The sequence below is a fragment of the Podarcis muralis genome, chromosome 1, assembly GCF_964188315.1.
Source record: "Podarcis muralis chromosome 1, rPodMur119.hap1.1, whole genome shotgun sequence".
In the NCBI taxonomy this organism is placed as follows: Eukaryota; Metazoa; Chordata; class Lepidosauria; order Squamata; family Lacertidae; genus Podarcis; species Podarcis muralis.
In genome coordinates this window covers 708,105-725,941 of record NC_135655.1, presented here as the reverse complement: position 1 = coordinate 725,941, position 17,837 = coordinate 708,105, and the positions used below count along the sequence as shown (strand labels likewise).

Below are 17,837 nucleotides of genomic sequence, written 5' to 3'. Positions count from 1 at the left end.
CTCCCTCCGGCGGGCTTTAGGACCTGGTTCCCAATCCAGGTTTCCTGCTGTGCCGCGCGCCTGTACATTCGAACTTGGCGCACGCGCCCAGCCGGCCACCTTCCTCCTGACCGTTACACTGCTCCTGTCACTGCTTCCCCCTTCAGGGAGGCTAGCTGGACCTGACCTCCCCTCCGTTCCCCCACTCTCCGATAGAGGCGTGGTCAGCCCTGACTCATCTTCTCTCCCTGCTGGAGGAGACGCTGGCCCTGACACATGGGACTCTTCCCCCTCACTACGCTCTGGTGGGGAAGCTGGTCCTGATCTCCCGCTGCTGCTTTGGGAGTCCCCGCTGGCCCCTTGTTTCTGGTGCCTCCCCCCTGGGACCCCCCTTGCCCTGGCCATCGGCGCCCCCTTCTGGGAATCTTCTGATTCGCTGGAGAGACTCATGGAATCTCTCGGGCCACTTTCATACTCCCCTACGCTGCCCTCAGATTCTTCCCCTTCGCTCTCCATTTCCTCTCTCCCCTGTGTCTCTGCTCCTGAGCCCCTGAGAACTTCCATAAACTGCGTTTTGTATACTTGCACTTCCAGGGCTCTGCATTTCGATGTTTTCAGGTGTCATCCAGATAAAAATAAAGACTTCTAAAAGCATGAGGTGGAAAGCAATCCTTAAAAAACAATTAAACACTGCTAGCGTTAAAGCTAAGCGCATAGATAACACCGATGGAAGCCATACCAGTAATTACAATTAAACTGGCACAGCGCCAGCCTTTTTGTTAAAAGCAGTCTGTTCCCAAATGCCTGTGGGGAGAAGTCTTGCAAGACTGGGGCGGACTTGGGCAGAGGTGTAGCTGGGGGGGGGGGGGGAGATGCTCTGGGCCACACATCTCTCCTGTGGGTGACGAAGGGCTCGGGTGCCTGCAGGCTCCATGCTGCCCCAAATGGCACTGTGGGGCTTGTGTCTGCCCCCCACCTCCCCCTCAGCCGCCCTATAGCTGAGGGGGAGGTGGGGGGCAGACTCCAGGGAGGCTCCGTGCAGCACACCCCGTCCTGGCTCACCCCACCCCAGGCACAGGGCCCCCGAACAGCTAGCTATGCCGCTGGACTTTGGTAATCTTTCATAATATGGCTCTCTGTGCGAGGCCAAAATTTGCCCCCTCCACCAATGGATCATCTCAGTTATGGATCTTCTGGATTTTGTGCCCCCTTGGCTCAGCGCCCTGTTCAGGGAAGCCACCTGCTGCCAGGCGTCAAGGAATCTGATCCCTCACGGCAGGCTGTCAGGGAAAGATAAGACAAGGAAGCTCTTACCAATGTCTTTTATTCAGTATTCAGAGGGAGGCTTAGAAATGATACCTCTTGGAGCAATGGCATTGCTCTGAGCAATCTCCACCCCCCTTCTCTCCTCAGTCACCAACAGCACCACCCACCTTACAGTTGCCGCTTAAGGCCATGTGGTTACAAGCCTTTGCTCTCCTACTCTCAATGCCCGCCGGGTTCTGGGAGAAGGGGGGCCTGGAATGCTGTCTAGTGATAATGTGTCATCCAGCTGCTCCAGCTCTGTCCCCCCACCACACACTTCCTCTCCCATTATTTCCTAACTTCCTCTTCTCTGGAAGACTCAGGAGGGCGAGGCCGTCTCCATCATTCCTCCTTTGTCCAGTCCCACACTGTCCTGAATTCGGCGCTGGCAAGACCTGAATGAAGAGGGTTTCTCCCCATCTCCTGCTGAGCCCACCTGACCCCCCCCCCCAAGAGCCGAGAAGAGGCAAAGGGAAGAGGTTACCCCCAGCGAAGGGAGCAGCTGATGGGCCAAACTGGTCAGGACCCCTTACCTGTAAACAAGCGAGTCGTCATACGTCCCGTTGTACTGGATTTGGAACATGCGTATTCCGGGGATATTCCTTTGGAAGTTGAACTTGAGCAGGGCGGTGGAGGACGTGGCCTCGGCCACCACCACCTTCTTGTCGGGGCTGACCTTGGGCTCCCCGTTGCTGCTGCTGCTGCTGCTGCTGGCGTTGGAGCCAGACTTGGTGGAGGTGGAGATGTCCGAGGACCCGGGGTCCGGCTCGTGGATGTGGTTGGTGCTGTTGACGATGTGGGGCAGCTTGATGATGTGCAGGTCCACCGACTGCGTGGCCTCCCCGGCCGGGTTGGAGGCGATGCAGGTGAAGGAGCCCGTGTCCTTCATGGTGGTGATGTGGATGTCGAGGGTCCCGTTGTCGTAGACCAGCGAGCGCGTGGCGTTGGAGATCAGCTTGCCCTCAGGCGAGATCCAGTGGATGGCCGGCTCGGGGTCCCCACGGGCCTTGCACCTCAGGATGGCCCTCTGCCCCTCCAGCACCCTCAGCTCGTGGGTGTGCCTCGTGATGAGCGGCGGCTCGCACAGAAACTCCTCCTCGGGGACCGACCAGAAATAGCGGCCCGAGAGGAGCGGCGGGGAGGCGCACGTCTCCAGGTCGTCCTCCCTGGAGAGGCGCCGCAGCCACAGCAGCTCGCAGTTGCAGTGCAAGGGGTTCCCGCCAAAGCTGAGGGCGAAGGTGGAGGGGCTGATGATCCCTGAGGTGGCCAAGACCTGGGCCCTCTGGAAGAGGGGGTCAGGGGGCAGCTTGTGCAGCTTGTTGGAGGTGACGTCCAGGCGGGTCATCTTGTGGAGGTGGGAGAAGGTCCCCTTGGGGATGCTGTCGATCATGTTGTGGTCCAGGCTGAGGGTGTGCAAGCTCACCATCTTCTCCACGGCGTCCCAGGGGATGGTCTCCAGGTTGTTGTAGGAGAGGTCCAGCTCCTCGAGCGCCAGGACGTCGTCGAAGGCCGTGGCGGAGATCAGCGTCAGCTGGTTGTTGTTGAGGATCAGGTGGTGCAGGTTGAGGAGCCCGCTCAGCATGTCGTGGGTGATCTTGGTCAGCCGGTTGCTGTTCAGGTGCAGCGCCCTCAGGTTGCGCAGGTCAGCGAAGGCGTGCGGGGTGACGAAGCTGATGGTGTTCCGCGAGAGGGTCAGGTCCACCAGGCTGGTCATGTTGGCAAAATCCTTGCGCTTGATGCTGGTGACAAAGTTGTCGGCCAGCCGCAGCTCCACGGTCCTCCGGTCGATGTTGGGGGGCACAAAGAGGAGGCCCTTCTTGGCGCAAAGGGTGGCGAGGTTGGGGGACAAGATCTGGCAGACGCAGCGCTTGGGACAGATCTGAGCCTTCGCCGCTATGCCAATGAAGAGCAGATACAGAAGCAGTTTTTCCATTGTAGAGCGGGGTCAGGATGCTGAGAGAGAGAGAGAGGAGAGGGGTTACATGGGGAGCACTGGGTTCGAGTCCCACACACAGTGCCACCGGCACAATTCATTTCATAGAAGTGTAGAATTGTTAGAAGGGAACCCCCAGGGCCATCCATCTGGACCTCCCCCCTGAACACAGCTAAAGAATCCATATCAGGTGGTCGTCCGACCGCTGCATAAAAGCCTCTGGCAAAGGAATCCAATGGGTCTCTTCCCCATTGGACAGCTATTTGTGTATTTATTATTTCATAAAAATTATACACCATTTGATGGGGGGGGCCCCAACAACCTCAAACTGGTTTACAAATTGAATAAGACAATAACATTATCCGTTTTTTAAAAAAACCTCTTTAAAACTTTCAAGAAATAAGATCAGAACTTGGGTTGCCACATTTTGAAGAGCAAAAAAGAGGACGCTATGACGCAGGTGGCGCTGTGGGTAAAACCTCAGCGACTAGGACTTGCCGATCGCATGGTCGGCGGTTCGAATCCCCGCGGCGGGGTGCGCTCCTGTTGCTCGGTCCCAGCACCTGCCAACCTAGCAATTCGAAAGCACCCCTGGGTGCTAGTAGATAAATAGGGACCGCTTACTAGAGGGAAGGTAAACGGCGTTCCGTGTGCTGCGCTGGCTCGCCAGAGCAGCTTCGTCACACTGGCCACATGACCCGGAAGTGTCTACGGACAACGCTGGCCCCCGGCCTCTAGAGTGAGATGAGCGCACAACCCTAGAGTCTGTCAAGACTGGCCGTACCAGCAGGGGTACCTTTACCTTTACCTTATGACAACTCTCTTTTTAAATATCCCTACTATATGTAGGCTATAGAAGCTGTGAAATATTGCTGAGGGGGCAGGAGAAGGGAAGAGGAAAGCAAGTCTTCAGCCACCAGTTGTGTCTATGTCTCCTCCAGAAAGTATAGCCAGAGACATTTTGGTAAATTTTAAAAATCCACCCAGGCAGAGATTTTACCCCTGAAAAGGGGGACATGTCATGGAAAAAGAGGACACATGGCAACCCCCTGCTAGAATCTCCTTTCTTGCCACTGAAATCCATTGTGTCCTCCCTGGGGGAGCAGCAGAAAACAAGCTGGCTCCCCCTTCCCTGCGCAAAAGGTCCTGGCTTCACACCCCCCCCCAACAGCATCTCCAGCCCAGACTCCCACCTGAACCCCTGGAGAGGCCCTGCCAGTCACCGCAGAGACAAGGCTGAGCAAAGGTTTCCGGGTGACCTCCTGCATTATTGCAGCCCCACTTCACCCCAAGGTTGGAGGGGCATTTGTCAGGGATGCTTTAGCTGAGATTCCAGCATTGCAGGGGTTGGACTAGAGGACCTTCAAGGTCCCTTCTAACTCTACAATGCTATGATTCTTTGATGTTTTACTGTATTTTTACTATTTTGTTGGGAGCCACCCAGAGTGGCTGAGGAGGCCCAGCCGGATGGGCCGAGTATAAATAAATTATCATCATCATTATCTTTATATAACTCTGCCCATTCCATTGTCTGTGTCCCATCCACAAATCCCACCTTCCCCTGCAGCAAAGGTTAGTTATATTATGATACCAGCCAGGCTACCATACTGTCCTCCCCCCCCCCATAGAATCATAGAATTCAACGCTTTTATGTTCTGGCTGTGATTGCTGTTCTAAACCACTGCTTAAATCCATGCACAAAGGCACGACAGGAATGCAGGCATTAGGGCATCTGCAGAACCGAAGAAGGTAAGCACAGCTCTGCAGGATCAGGCCAAAGGGGCCCATCCAGCCCAGCAGCCTGTTGTCACAGAGGTCTACCAGATGTCCATTATGGGAAACCAGCAAGCAGGATTCAAACACAAGAGCCCTCTCCCCTCCAGAGGTCTCCAGCAATGGGAAATTGGGGGTGGCTCCATCACAAAGAATCCCTGTGTTTTGCAAAGGTGCTCTTGTGCTGTGTAGCACATTAAAAGCAGGACGACCAACAACACCAAAAGAACTGGAGCATTTGCAGCAGGAAAGTTGCAGGAGTTTAGCAGGAAACTAGGAGGCAGTGAAGAAGTGGCAGCTGAAGAAATATTGTGGCAGGGGCCCAAAGGGCGTTTCTAATAGAAAAGTTATGGTAACCTGTTGCTTTATGAAACTGGTGATTTTGCAAGTTGCCACCCCCCCCCCCCGTTGGGGCAGGAATACAGCTAATTCAGGGGTCAGCAACCTTTTTCAGCAGGGGGCTGGTCCACTGTCCCTCAAACTTTGTGGGGGGCTGGGCTATATTTTGAAGAATAAAAAAAAGAACGAATTCCTATGCCCCACAAATAACCCAGAGGTGCATTTGAAATAAAAGGACACATTCTACTCATGTAAAAACATGCTGATTCCCAGACCGTCCATGGGCTGGATTTAGAAGGTGATTGGGCCAGATCCGGCCCCCAGGCCTTAGTTTGCCTACCCATGTAATATGTGAATCAAAAAGATACAGCTCAAAGCTAGAACATAAGTTGCTACACTGTGCAAATGTCTGCACGTAACACGGGTTCCCAACATGCACACTAACACAATGTAACAGAACATGGGGGGAATCAACACTGAATCAGCAAAATTTCCAGTGTTTACTGTGCATGTGTATTAAACATGAAATGAGGTAATGATGTACATGATTGGTGAAAATTGAAATACTTTGTCTGAAACTTTATAAATACCACTGCCTGAACCATCGGGCGGCCTTGCAGTTTTGCAGAATGATCCGACTGTAACCTATTGCTTTGCAATAAACCACGATGGCCTCCTAACTCCTCTTGTTTCTGGGTTTTATTGGCATTTTAAACTCAAGAGATAAGCTATTTTTTGGCTTACAACAATATGACCACCCATAACCCTTTGAGGTGCACAGGCTGGGAAAAGCGCCATCAAAGGCCCTATACAGCCATCCCAGTGGCATCACCAATCACAAAGAAGGCACAGTGGAAAGGATGCCAGGGAGTGCTAAGAAATACCAAATGCTGCAACATTTCTTCATGAGGAAGTGACTGCCCTCAAGGTCACCCCTTGAAGAAGTGGGGATTTAAACCCAAGTCTCCCATGCCCTAGGCTGACACTCTAACCAGTGCACCACACTGCCCCACAATGCAAGGTGTCATAGGACAGCATTAGGATGTCAGCAGTTTTATTTTTGACCCCTTTCCCAACGATTCCTCGCATGAACTTTTGCCTTAGGGGGGCTGCTGTCTCCATGGCCTCCGACAGGGAACTGTGATCATAAACTCAAAGTCTCCTTCTGGTCCGTCACCACCAGCTCAGACCACACCAGAGTAGATATGTGGAAATTCAGATTATTTGCCCCAATGGGGCACTGCTTGGCCCAGGCTGGCACTGAACTTCCATAGGGCTTCCATACATTTAGGATTTGTCCATTGGAAATAACGTCAGGGTGAAATTTCAAAAAATCGGTAAAGATGTCCTTGTAGACCCAGACGTGTGGCAACCCATGTCAGAAGTGTTGGATTTTTTTTTTTTACAAATTTCCTTAAAAATAGCTCAACAACTTTGCCTCCCACCCAAAAAGTTCAACAACTTCTGTGTCCGGGTTTGTGTTCAGCAACCCTTCCATCTTTGCTGGTTTATTGCCCATTCCTCAATTTTGGAGAGGCCCCTCTGGAGTTCAGTCCCTTTTTTCTTTTCATAGAATCATAGAATTGAAGATTTAGAAGGGCCCCTCAGGGCCACTGAGTTTACCCCCTGCAATGTTTTTGCCATCATCCCAAACTCATGTCTCCCGGCAGCTCCTGGCTCCCTCTCAACCATCCACAGAGGTGCAACAGCTTTGACTCCCGCCTTGCAGGGGGTTGGACTAGATGACCCTTGGGGTCCCTCCCAACTCTGCAATCCTAGGAGCACATGTCTGAAGCCACAGGCAAGATGAAGATCCAGGCTGTGCAATCGCCCTTCCCCCCAGATAAATTTCCTTGGCTCCAACTTCGCTTTCCTTCCAAGTTAAAACTGTTTTATTGGAAGGAGATTGTGCTTTTTTCTTTATGATGGCTGAAGATTACTTTGCTGCTGATTTTCTTCTGCCTCCGTTTAATTATTTCCATCCCGCATGGTTCTGTGCACTTAACATTAGCCGCCTTGCAAACTGTTTTGTTGAAAAGGCAGGATATAAAACATATTAAAATGCTCTCTGTGGTTTAGGAAATGTCAGTGTGCAACCTCTGCCAACTCCCTTCATGTCCAGAGGGCTCGGCCTCCCAGCCCCAGACAAGGACCCCCATGGCCTGCCCTGATGGGGGACAGTCTGCCCCTGCCCCACATCCAGAGGGTGTCAGGAGCCCAGGGGCCGAGCAACGCCACTGATGGGTCTTTTGCAGCCTCCATCGCAGACGCCCAGGAGACTCTTGTGTCCACTGGACAAAGGGAAAAAGCTTACAGAAACAAATTCATTTTTATAGGCAGCTGAGAGGGTAATCTCTTCTCTGCAGAATCCAATATTGCTTCAATTTATACGTTGCGTTGGAAAGAAAGTGGCTGGGCTCCTTCGCGGAGAGCCAGGCAGTCCAGGACTATAAATGTACCAATTAAACTTGTTCCCTTTCCCCAGCAGCCTGAACATGAGGGAGGCAGGTCGTTCTGGGAAGGAACCATAAATTTTTGGAATAAAACCATTTACGCCTTTCCACGGAGAATATTCTTTTGCATTAATTCAGACTTCCAAGGGTGATGCTGAAGCGCATCCTTGAGGAAAAGGCCCCCAATTTCTCTGACCCTGGGGAAGGCGGACCATTTGCAGCTAAGCTCCAGACACAGAAACAGGAGGCTGGACTAGATGGGCTGCTGGCCGGATCCAGCAAACTCTTCTTACATTCATAAATTCTTTTGTCCTCAGGAAGAGTATTGTGTGCATTTGGGAAGAGTGACCTTATTTTTTTTTAGGGGGGGGGAGATGTTCGGATTTTACCCCAGATTTCTATAAGCTGCATTTTATTGCTTCCGTTTTATTTATCTTCTGCTCCTTGAGAGCTGCCTTGGGAGTCCTTTCTGGCCAGAAGGCGGCATGGAAATAAAGTCCAGCTAACTAACCTTTTCCCGTTCCCTACACAACTCCTTACAAGCAGATTCTGGACAGGAGCACTTGCTCTTCCTCCCGCCAGCAGATGGGAGAGCCCCCCCCCCCCCCCGTGGCCCCTGAGGAACAGGAGCCACATGCCAGGGACAGGAGGCCAGGCTGGCTCAGGGAACGCGAGTGCAGGACCATCGCGTCCGGCAACTGGCACCAGGAAATGCACAGGAAAGAATCTCGCTTGTGCATGACGCCGCCTCTGAATGCCGAGAGGCTAAAGCAGTGGCCCATCTAGTCCGCCATGCTGCTCTCGCAGCAGCAGAGTAGATCCCCCAGAGGGAAATCTGCAAGCAGGATCCCAGCCCAAGGATCTGGTCTCTCCTGGATTCAGAAGCACTGCTGACTCCAACTGTGGAGGCAAAGCTTAGCCCTCTCCTCCAGGGATGGTGACCAGGGATAATATTATTATTAATAATAATACAGTGGTACCTTGGTTCCCAAATACCCAAAACCTGGAAGTATTCTGGTTCTCAAACGTTTTTTGGAAGCCAAACGTCTGATGTGGCCATCGGCTGTTGTTTCCGGGGCACCTGCACCAATGAAAAGCTGCCCCTTGGTTTTCGAACATTTCAGAAGTCAAATGGACTTCTAGAATGGATTAAGTTCAAGAACAAAGGTACCTCTGTATTTGGCGCTTTTGGTTTTTCTATTTATTTTGCGTTTTTGTTTTTGAGGCTTTTTCGGTTAATTTGTTTTTGTGACGCTGTGGAACCCAGTTCAGCTGATTGATACGATTGTGTGACTGCGGAAATGGATAAAAGTCCCCCCTCCAAACAATGACTATCATCAGAGCAAGGAAGAAAATAATAATAATTTAATTTTCATCATCTACAATACTGTCTTATTTATTTTATAGTACAGTACATTGATTATTGCTTTTATTTATGGATCAATGGTCTTGTTAGGTAGTAAAATTCATGTTAAATTGCTGTTTTAGAGGTTGTTTCTAAAAGTCTGGAATGGATTAATCCATTTTGCATTACTTTATATGGGAAAGCGGGCCTCAGCTTTGGAACGCTTTGGTTTTGGAACAGACTTGTGGAACCGGTTAAGAGAACCAAGGCACCACTGTAACCAAGAAAATCCTGTTGCCTGTTTCCCCCCTTTGATGAGGTTACTGCTTCATGCTAGCAGCTCAACTCCTTTGCAAGATTGTTTGCATTTCTAATTGAAACCTAAAGGTTTAGTTGCTTGATTCGTTTATTTGCACAACTCATTAATTGCTTCGTATTAGAAAGGTCAAAGCGGTGTACAAAAGGGAGGAGGGGAATACTTAAAATAACAATTAGAACATGTTAGTTAGGGGAATTTGAGACATCTGAGGACAGCAGAGCGGACAGGCGTCCTCCTGTCAGCCAGCCAGAAGACGAGGAGGAAACTCTCCTGAAACAGATGACTGAACTTTTGCAGATAAGAACTGTAGTGATGGGGGCTTTCAGCTATCCTGGCATCTGCTGGAAATCTAACTCTGTCGGGAGCAGATCACCCCATAAATCCACGCCTTGCTGACAACCTCATCTCTCAAGCCGAGGAGGAAAGAAGGAACATCTGGAACTCTGCTATCCTGCACTTGCATCCAAGGAGGAAGCGGCGGATGAAGGGTCAGGCGCAGAATCATAGACCATAGAGTTGGAAGGGACACTAAGGGTCATTCAGTCCAACCCCTTGCAAGGCAGTGAAAGCATCCCTGACAGGTGACCATCCAGCCTCTGCTTAGAAACCTCCAAGGAAGAAGTCCACAACCTCCCGAGGGAAATCGTTCCACTATGGAACAGCTCCTGCTGTCAGAAAGTTCTTCCTGATGTTTAGTCAGAATCTCCTTTCTTGGAACTTAAATCCATTGCCTCGAGTCCTCCCCTCCAGAGCAGGAGAAAACAAGAATGCTCCCTCTTCCATGGGAAAGCCTTTAAGATATTTGAAGATGGCTCTCCTATCTCTTCTCAGTCTCCACTTTTCCAGGCTAAACATACCCAGCTCCTTCAAACGTTCCTCATCAGGCTTGGTTTCCCAACCCTTGATCATCTTGGTTGCCCTCCTTTGCACACCTTCCAGCTTGTCAACATCCTTCTTAAATTGCGGTGCCCAGAACTGGACACAGTATTCCAGGTGTGGCCTGCCCAGGGCAGAATAGAGCGGTACTATTGCTTCTGTTGGTCGGGACACTAGAATCATAGAATTGTATTGTTTGAAGGAAGCCTGAGGGTTATCTATTCCAACCTCCTGCTGATGCAGCCTAGAGTAGCAGACTACAATGTCCAGAATGAGGCTCTCACAGAGACCTACCAGAAGCCCCCACGGAGAACCCAAAAGCAAGGAGGGCCCGAGTGCGAGAGCAGCAGCAGCAGCAGCCCTGTCTTCCCAGAAGGAGCTGAGATTGGCAAGGGCCGTAGAAAACAAGAGAAATGGGTTTCCCCAGCTCTGCGTGGAGTAAGGAGGAGGATGTCAATGGAAGGTGAAGTTTGACGCTTAGGGGGAAACGGCAAAATGTTAACAGATGACAGGGAAAAGTCAGAAACGCTTACAGATTTGACAGAGATGGAAAATGATGTTGACAGGCTGGAAGGCTGGGCCAGCACCAGGGAGATGACATCCTCCCTTTAAAATAAACCCTGGACCTCGGTCCCAAGAGCAAAAGGCCCAACGCTGGAAGCAGAAGCTGTGAGCTCAGCAAGCAGGAGGCGCCAGGAGGGTCTTTGACCTGAGCAGGTCACCAGGAGGTGGCTGAAAGGACAAAGGCAACCCAAGGCTGCTTGGGTGGGAACAGAGTCTCCAGCAGACAAACACACAGCGTCTTCTACACTGACCAGGCTGGTCTGGAGTCCGAGACACATGAGAATCCACATTATAAGGAGGAGGCAGACCAGGACGGAGGCTGGAATGGCAAGGGGCCTGGAAGGGAAGTCCTGGGAAGAAGAGTTGGAGGAGCTGGGGAGGTCCAGAGTGGAGAAGATTCTTGGCTGCCAGTCCTGCAAGACCTGCTCCCTGCCTTGCGAGCCTCTTGAGACAATCGGCAAGGGAGGGCTCTGGGGCCCTGACAGATGATGGCTGGACTGACAGGCGGACTGATTCCAGCTACAGGAGCTGAGGCTTCCACAGAGGCCTGTGAGCCCTGAAAGACCTTCTTCTCAGGATGACTGCAGACTCTTGGGGTGGGGTGTTGTTTAGGCTGTTTTCTTGGGGTCAAGATTGAACTCTGGAGATGCTAATTTCACTGCTATTGGTATTATTATTTTTTGCATCTGTATTTTTCAATCCTTTTACGACTTACGTGGGGAGTGTTTTAATTTTGCTGTGTTTGTTTGGATTCATTTGTTTTGAATCTCTCCATTTTGAAAGGATTTAGCTATGGAAAGGCAGCACACAAATAAACAATGGTGATGATTCAGGTGAAGGTGAAAAGGGGACCTGGCAGCTGCCCTGGAAGAGCTGAAGAGGGAGCAGGATCCTGCTCTCCATTGCTCCAAAGGTCAGGCCTGACCCCAAACCGGTGGGTCTTGCAACAAGGAAGCAAATGCCAACTCCTCCCGATATGAGATGCTCAGCTATGGAAGAGCCTGTCCTAAGAACCAGAGTCTGGCCTATCTCTTGCCAGGGATAAAAAGTGCCTGCAGGATCAGGCCTATGGCTCACTTAGTCCAGCATCCTGTTCTTACAGTGGCCAGCCAGTTGCCTCAAGCAGGACTTGAACACAAGAGCAACTCTCCCCTCCTGTGGCTTCCAGCAATTGGTAGTTAGAGCATTGCTGCCTCCAGTTGTGGAGCCAAAGCAGAACATCCTGGCTGGTGGCCATCCATAGCCCTCTCCTCCTCCATGAATTTGTCCAGTGTTCTTTTCAAGCCACCCAGGTTGGTGGCCACCCCTGGCTCCTGTGGGAGGGAGTTCCACACTTGAACTCTGTGAAGAAGGACTTCCCTTTCTCTCTCCTGAATCTTCCAGCATTCAGCTTCATTGGGCTCTCTCCCTCCTCCGCACCCTCACAGCTAAGACACGGGAATGGAACTGTACAACTCCTCAATGCTACTTGTTCCTTTCAGCTTTTTCATTTTATTTTCACCTTGTAAGCTTAATTAAAATGTTGAGCAGCCAGTTGCTCTCGTTGCTGCAGCTAAGACAGCTCGAAAGGATGGCAGGAGCCCATTTGCTTGGAGGCCCCAATCCTGGCCTGCCCTTCCAGAGTCACAAGTCGGGGAGCAAAGGAGAAGGCAGACGAGGCTGGCCGGCTGAGCCGCCTGCGACCACAGAATAGCCTGTCTTCGGGGGGGGGGGGCTTCATTAAAATGGAAAGGGATTTTGAGAATAATCCTAAGAGCAGAAGAAGAGCCTGCTGGATCAGGCCAAAGGGGGCCTATCCAGTCCAGAGTCCTGGGCTCACAGTAGCCACCCAGATGCCCCAAGGGAAACCTGCAAGCGGAATCCGAGCAGTGGTCCCTTGGTTCTCAAATGCCTTGGTACTCAAAAGAACTTGGAACCCCAAAACTACAAACCCAGAAGTAAGTGTTCCAATTCGCGAACTTTTTTCGGAAGCCGAGTGTGCTCCATTTTGAGTGTTACACTGAGGTCTGTCTGTTTTTGCTATTTATTTTGCATTTTTGTTTTTGTGGCTCTTTTTTGTTTTGTTCTTGTGACTGTGTGGAACCCCATTCAGCTACTGATTGATTGATTGATTGTGTGACTGCAGTACATTGTTTATTGTTTTCATTTTATGAATCAATGGTCTCGTTAGATAGCAAAATTCATGATAAATGGCTATTTTAGGGGTTGTTTTTAAAAGTCTGGAACGGATTAATTCATTTTGCATTACTTTCTATGGAAAAGCGCACCTTTTGGAATGCTTTGGTTTTGGAACGCTTTGGTTTCGGAATGGACTTCCGGAACAGATTAAGTTTGAGAAACAAGGTACCACTGCATCCAGAACCATTGACTTGTCTCCAACTGCAGAGCAGAGCCATTCTGGATAGTAACCACTGTTAACCACCTCCTCCATGACTCTGTCCACACCTGGGAGCATATTCCAGGGTTTAACCCTGCACCGTGGGAACCACAGCACTGTAGAGTTGGAAGGTACCCCACGAGTCTCTAGTCCAACCCCCTCCCTCAATCACAACTCAAGCATCCCTGAGAGAGGACTCTGGCCTGCCCTGAGTCTTCCAGCACTGGGATCTGGAGTGAGGAGAGAGCCTTGGTGTTTCTTTTAGCAGCCTCTGCATCTCAGTGAAGCCAGACTCCTTTACTCTGCGGAGACCTGGAGGAGAATTGCTGCTCAGAGTCTCTTCTTGGAGGGGTTTGTAAGTGAGGGAGGAGAAAGAGCAGAGCATTCCTTCCCCGTCTCCGGAAAAGACATCTTTGTTTCAGAAGAGGGGTGGGCGGCTCTCTCCCTGGACCTCCACGTATATTTATCCTGCTGCTTGTGTATTGTTTTAATTATCCAGTGTTAATATTTTATGGGCATTTATCATGAGCTGCCTTGAGAATCCTTTAGTAGCAAGACCAAAGATGGAAGAGATCAATAGGCACACAAGTTCCATGCAAGCTTGGAAGCAAAGTGGCTCAGAGATGCCACCCCCACCTTTCCTGGAAAGCTCTGAGAAAAGTTGAAAGCCATCCATCAACTCCTGAACTGCTCCATGTTGGATTAACCCCTGCACTGCCGTCACTTCTTACGCCGCACCATCAATGCACATGGCCTCTCCTTCTAAGGCTCACCCCAGGCTTCACTGAGAAGATAGGTCTGTGTTTGTTTGCCCCTCTAAGAAAGGTCTCTGCCCAGCCCAGCCTCCAGTCTCCCAGGGGAGAAGCCCAGAGCTCAATGGCAGAAGGCATGGTTTGCTTGCAGATCCAAAGGGGCACAGCTGATGGAAAGAATTCTGTAGCTGTGATTGCTGCATTGCAGGTGCTTGGAAGAGATGAGCGTTGGGGTCCCTTCCAACTCCTTCTCCACCCCCCCCCCCTCAAGAGCCTGTGTCAGGGAGCTGGACACAGAGCCTGGTCTGGTCTGATAAGGCAGATTCCCACAGGCCTAATCTAAATCATATTGGGAGGGGGAGATCCAGGAAACAGAGACCAAGGCAAGTCTCACAGGGGTTGAAGGTGGACTCCCTCTCTTTGCAAGGCATTGGGGGGGGGGTGAGAGAGAGAGAAGAGAGGGGAAGAAGAAACTTTTCCAGAAAGCTCTGAAGGGCAGCTTGGTAGGAGCCGAGTCTCCAGCAGGACACCACCCACAAGGAGTGGGGGAAGGGAAGTGTCCTCCCTCTCTCCAAACACGGAGAACTCCTGGGCATCCCATGAAGCTGAAGGTTGGAAGAGTCGGGGGAAATCAAAGGAGGGACTTCTTCATGCAGCACAGAATTAAACTGTGGCACCTGCTCCTGCAGGGGATACCAGTTGGAATGGCTTAAAAGAGGACTGGACAAATTCACAGAGGAGGAGGAGAGGGCTCTGCAAGGCTACCAGGCTCCACCTCCAGCCTTCTGGTCAGCCACTGCAAGAACAGGATGCTGGACAAGCTGGGCCATTGGCCTGATCCAGCAGGCTCTTCAATCTTCTTCTGCGGGTGCAAAAGTCAGCCACGTCGCCCGAGAGCACGCTTCCTCCTGCATCAATGCCTCCTGAAGCTCTGCCTTTTTATCGGGCTCTCCAAGCTCCAAGCCCATCTGCTTCCAGCAAAGCCTCCCAAGGCTGGGGTGCAAATGAAGAGGAAACCCCCGTGGCAACATGTGGAGGCTGGAAGGGAGGAGAGCAGAAGCCGCAGCCTTTCATTTTGCCAGAGAGAGAGAGAAGCGCCAGGTCAGCTGCTTCGCAGGAGCCGCTGCAGCACCTCCAGGATGCGGCTCTCGGGTTCCTGACATCTCTCATCTCTCCTCTAATGGATGCAGCCGGAGAGTCTTGGTGGAGCCACAGCAGCAGCAGCAGCCTGTGAATTATTGATGGCGGAGCAATAATGCGCAGGGAGCAGGCGGGGGGAGAGGACCCCACCCACCCCTCTCCTCTCACCCCAGGCCTCCCCAGCCAGTGCAAGAAGGAAGAGGCCAGGCCTGCACCTCCCCTTGCAGGGCAGGGGGCGAATTCCGCCTTCCCCACCATGAGCCCACCTCTCCCACTTCCAGGTCATCTCCTTGCTTTGCTGGGTAGGGGTACTGCCCTTGGCTCCCGCCTGCCTCAGAGATGCTGCTCCTCTTTGGTGACACCCTCAAGCAGGCAGAGAGGGGGCGAAGACTCTTCCTCCTGACTCAGCCTCCATCCTCAGAGCAGAGAAGGGTTGTCCACCTTCCGTGGAGAGCAGGGCTGGTGGCCTGGACCGGCTCTCTGCTGTGCCAGGGAAGCCTGTTGCGCCTTGCGTGGCCAGCAGAGGACACTGGTGGTGCCTGCTCTGCCACCAGCCAATCCCGGATGGGCCAGTGGGTGTGGGCTGGGGAGCGAAGCAGAGGGGAGCCTTCCCAGTCCCTTCTTCCAGTGCGGTCCCCTCTTGGGGCATTTAAGGAGGCTGTGGCAGAACCTGACAGCTCAGTTGGAGTTGGATCTTGCCTGAAGGAGCCCTGCTCTCCTCCAAGGATGTGGGGTGCCTCATTAAAGGGGTCTGGGGAGAGGGGCCCAGTCAGAGTTCAGTGGGTCACAGCACACCTTCAGAGGGTGATCCTGTGGGGTCGCCCTTATTCATAGGGAGATCCTTAACCCAGTTGGGCTGGAAGATTCAGGATCCAGTCCACTCAAACCTACTGACATCTGTGATCAGTGAAATTGTGGCCTGTTGACTCCCAAGCCCCGTGTCCTGTGTTGGAGGCCTCTCTCCACAGCCCCCACCAGCAGACAGCTCGCTGGCCCCCAAGTACAATCCTTTCAACTGACTGCTGGTCCTTGAGAAATAGTAATCCTAATTCAGGGCGGCAGGGGAGGAGGAAGAGATGCTTCCTTCCCTTCCAAATTGAGAACTCCAAGCACAACAGCAAAACCTGAAGTGCAGGAGGACACCTGTGCAAATCCCTTTTGTGCTTTTTAGCCAGGGCAGGTCTGGACGCCCCGCCAGAACTGCTCTCCAGGCCTCAGATGCCCTTTCTAAATCAGTACAAGAACCGAAATGCAGCCTCCCCTTTGGAATTTGCGCCTCTCTGGATTTCTCCAACCAAGCAAGGGGTACAAAAGTGCATGTCTGGAGTATTAGGCGGGGGTGCATGCATTCGTGGAAAAAATGCTTTGCATTGGGGGAAATTGCTTGCAGAAATGTGTGTTTACCAGGAGAACTCTTTACTGAAATGCTGATGAATTTTCATGAGGACTTAAAAAAACACCAAACTGACAGGTCCACCCACCCCAAGATGATGTCCTCCTCCATCAGGATTGTGCAGTGTGTGCGGCCCCCCCCCCCCGCTGCTGCCTTTGGACAGAGTCCAGCTCAGGGCTGAGCTCCTTCTTCTACTCCCACATTTCAGGTGCCCCAAACAGGCAGCAGATTGTGCTGGCCCATTTTCATCGTTCTTTTAGTAAACCAGACTGGGAAGGTGACCGGTGGGAAGAATAGAATTGCAAAATTCCCTAAACCTAGAAAACATGCAAGGAAGGGTTTTGGGGTGCTGGAGCAGAGAGCCCCACCCCCTTGACTGATTGACGGACGTCAGCTGCCAGTGCTGAGGCTTCCAGGGAGACCAGAGACCAGCTTCTTTTCATATCTTTATTTTGAGAACTTATTATGACTTATGTGGGGATTGTTTAATTTTGTTGTGTACATTTTGATATGAGACCCCTTATTGCTTATGACTGCTTTTGTTCTATTTTTGTAAATATGCAAATGGTTTCATGTTGCGAGCCACCTTGAGGCTTTTAACGATGGAAAGGCAGCATGAAAATAAACGAAGATGATGTGCAACATCTCCTTAGGTTTCTGTCTCTTGCAACTAATTGGCCGTGTCTGAAAACATTTACAAGAACTCGCATATTAATTTCCAAGGAAAGGGATAAATCTACTGAAAATTACTCGGAAACCAGATTAAGGCTGTGATCCTATAGACACTTCCATGAGAATAAGTCCCATAATATCCAACAAGATGCACATATGATTTGACTGTTAAGTGCATTGGAGAGATGCTTTCTCCTTAATCAAATATTTCAGTTCTAGTTAACGGCTATTTTTGGGAGGAGGGGCATTTTGAGCAGGTCAAATGGGGGTGGTGCACTTGTTCAGTCAACTAAACTGAAAAAATCAAACATTTGTTTAGGTCAGCACAAGCATTTCAGAAAACTGCATCGCTGCTCATGACAGTAACCTAGAAATTCCTAGCAGATTGTTGACATGGATTTATTTTCCATTTTATTAATTGCATCATGACCAGATTCCGTATCACCCATCCAACAAGCAGAGGTTTCCAACCCCGAGATTCAGAAAGATTCCTGCCTCCAACTGTGGAGGCAGAGATGAGCCATTGAGACTAGTCATCATCAAAAGCCTTCTCCTTGGTGAATTTAGCTCTTTTGAAGCCATCTAGTTTGGTGGTCACCCCTGCCTCCTGTGGGAGG

At 51.2% G+C, this 17,837-nt stretch overlaps 1 protein-coding gene across 3 annotated transcripts in view; it reads right to left on the bottom strand.

The window, feature by feature from the left end:
* Positions 1 to 17,837, bottom strand: part of LRFN5 (leucine rich repeat and fibronectin type III domain containing 5) — a 70,139-nt gene that overhangs the window by 20,038 nt on the left and 32,264 nt on the right. For all 3 annotated transcript variants that reach the window (XM_028728828.2, XM_028729693.2, XM_028728130.2), the window contains exon 2: positions 1,818 to 3,237. In XM_028728828.2, the coding sequence (XP_028584661.2) occupies positions 1,818 to 3,217 (1,400 nt within the window). In that variant the 5' untranslated portion in view covers positions 3,218 to 3,237. The remainder of the gene's footprint in view (positions 1 to 1,817; positions 3,238 to 17,837) is intronic.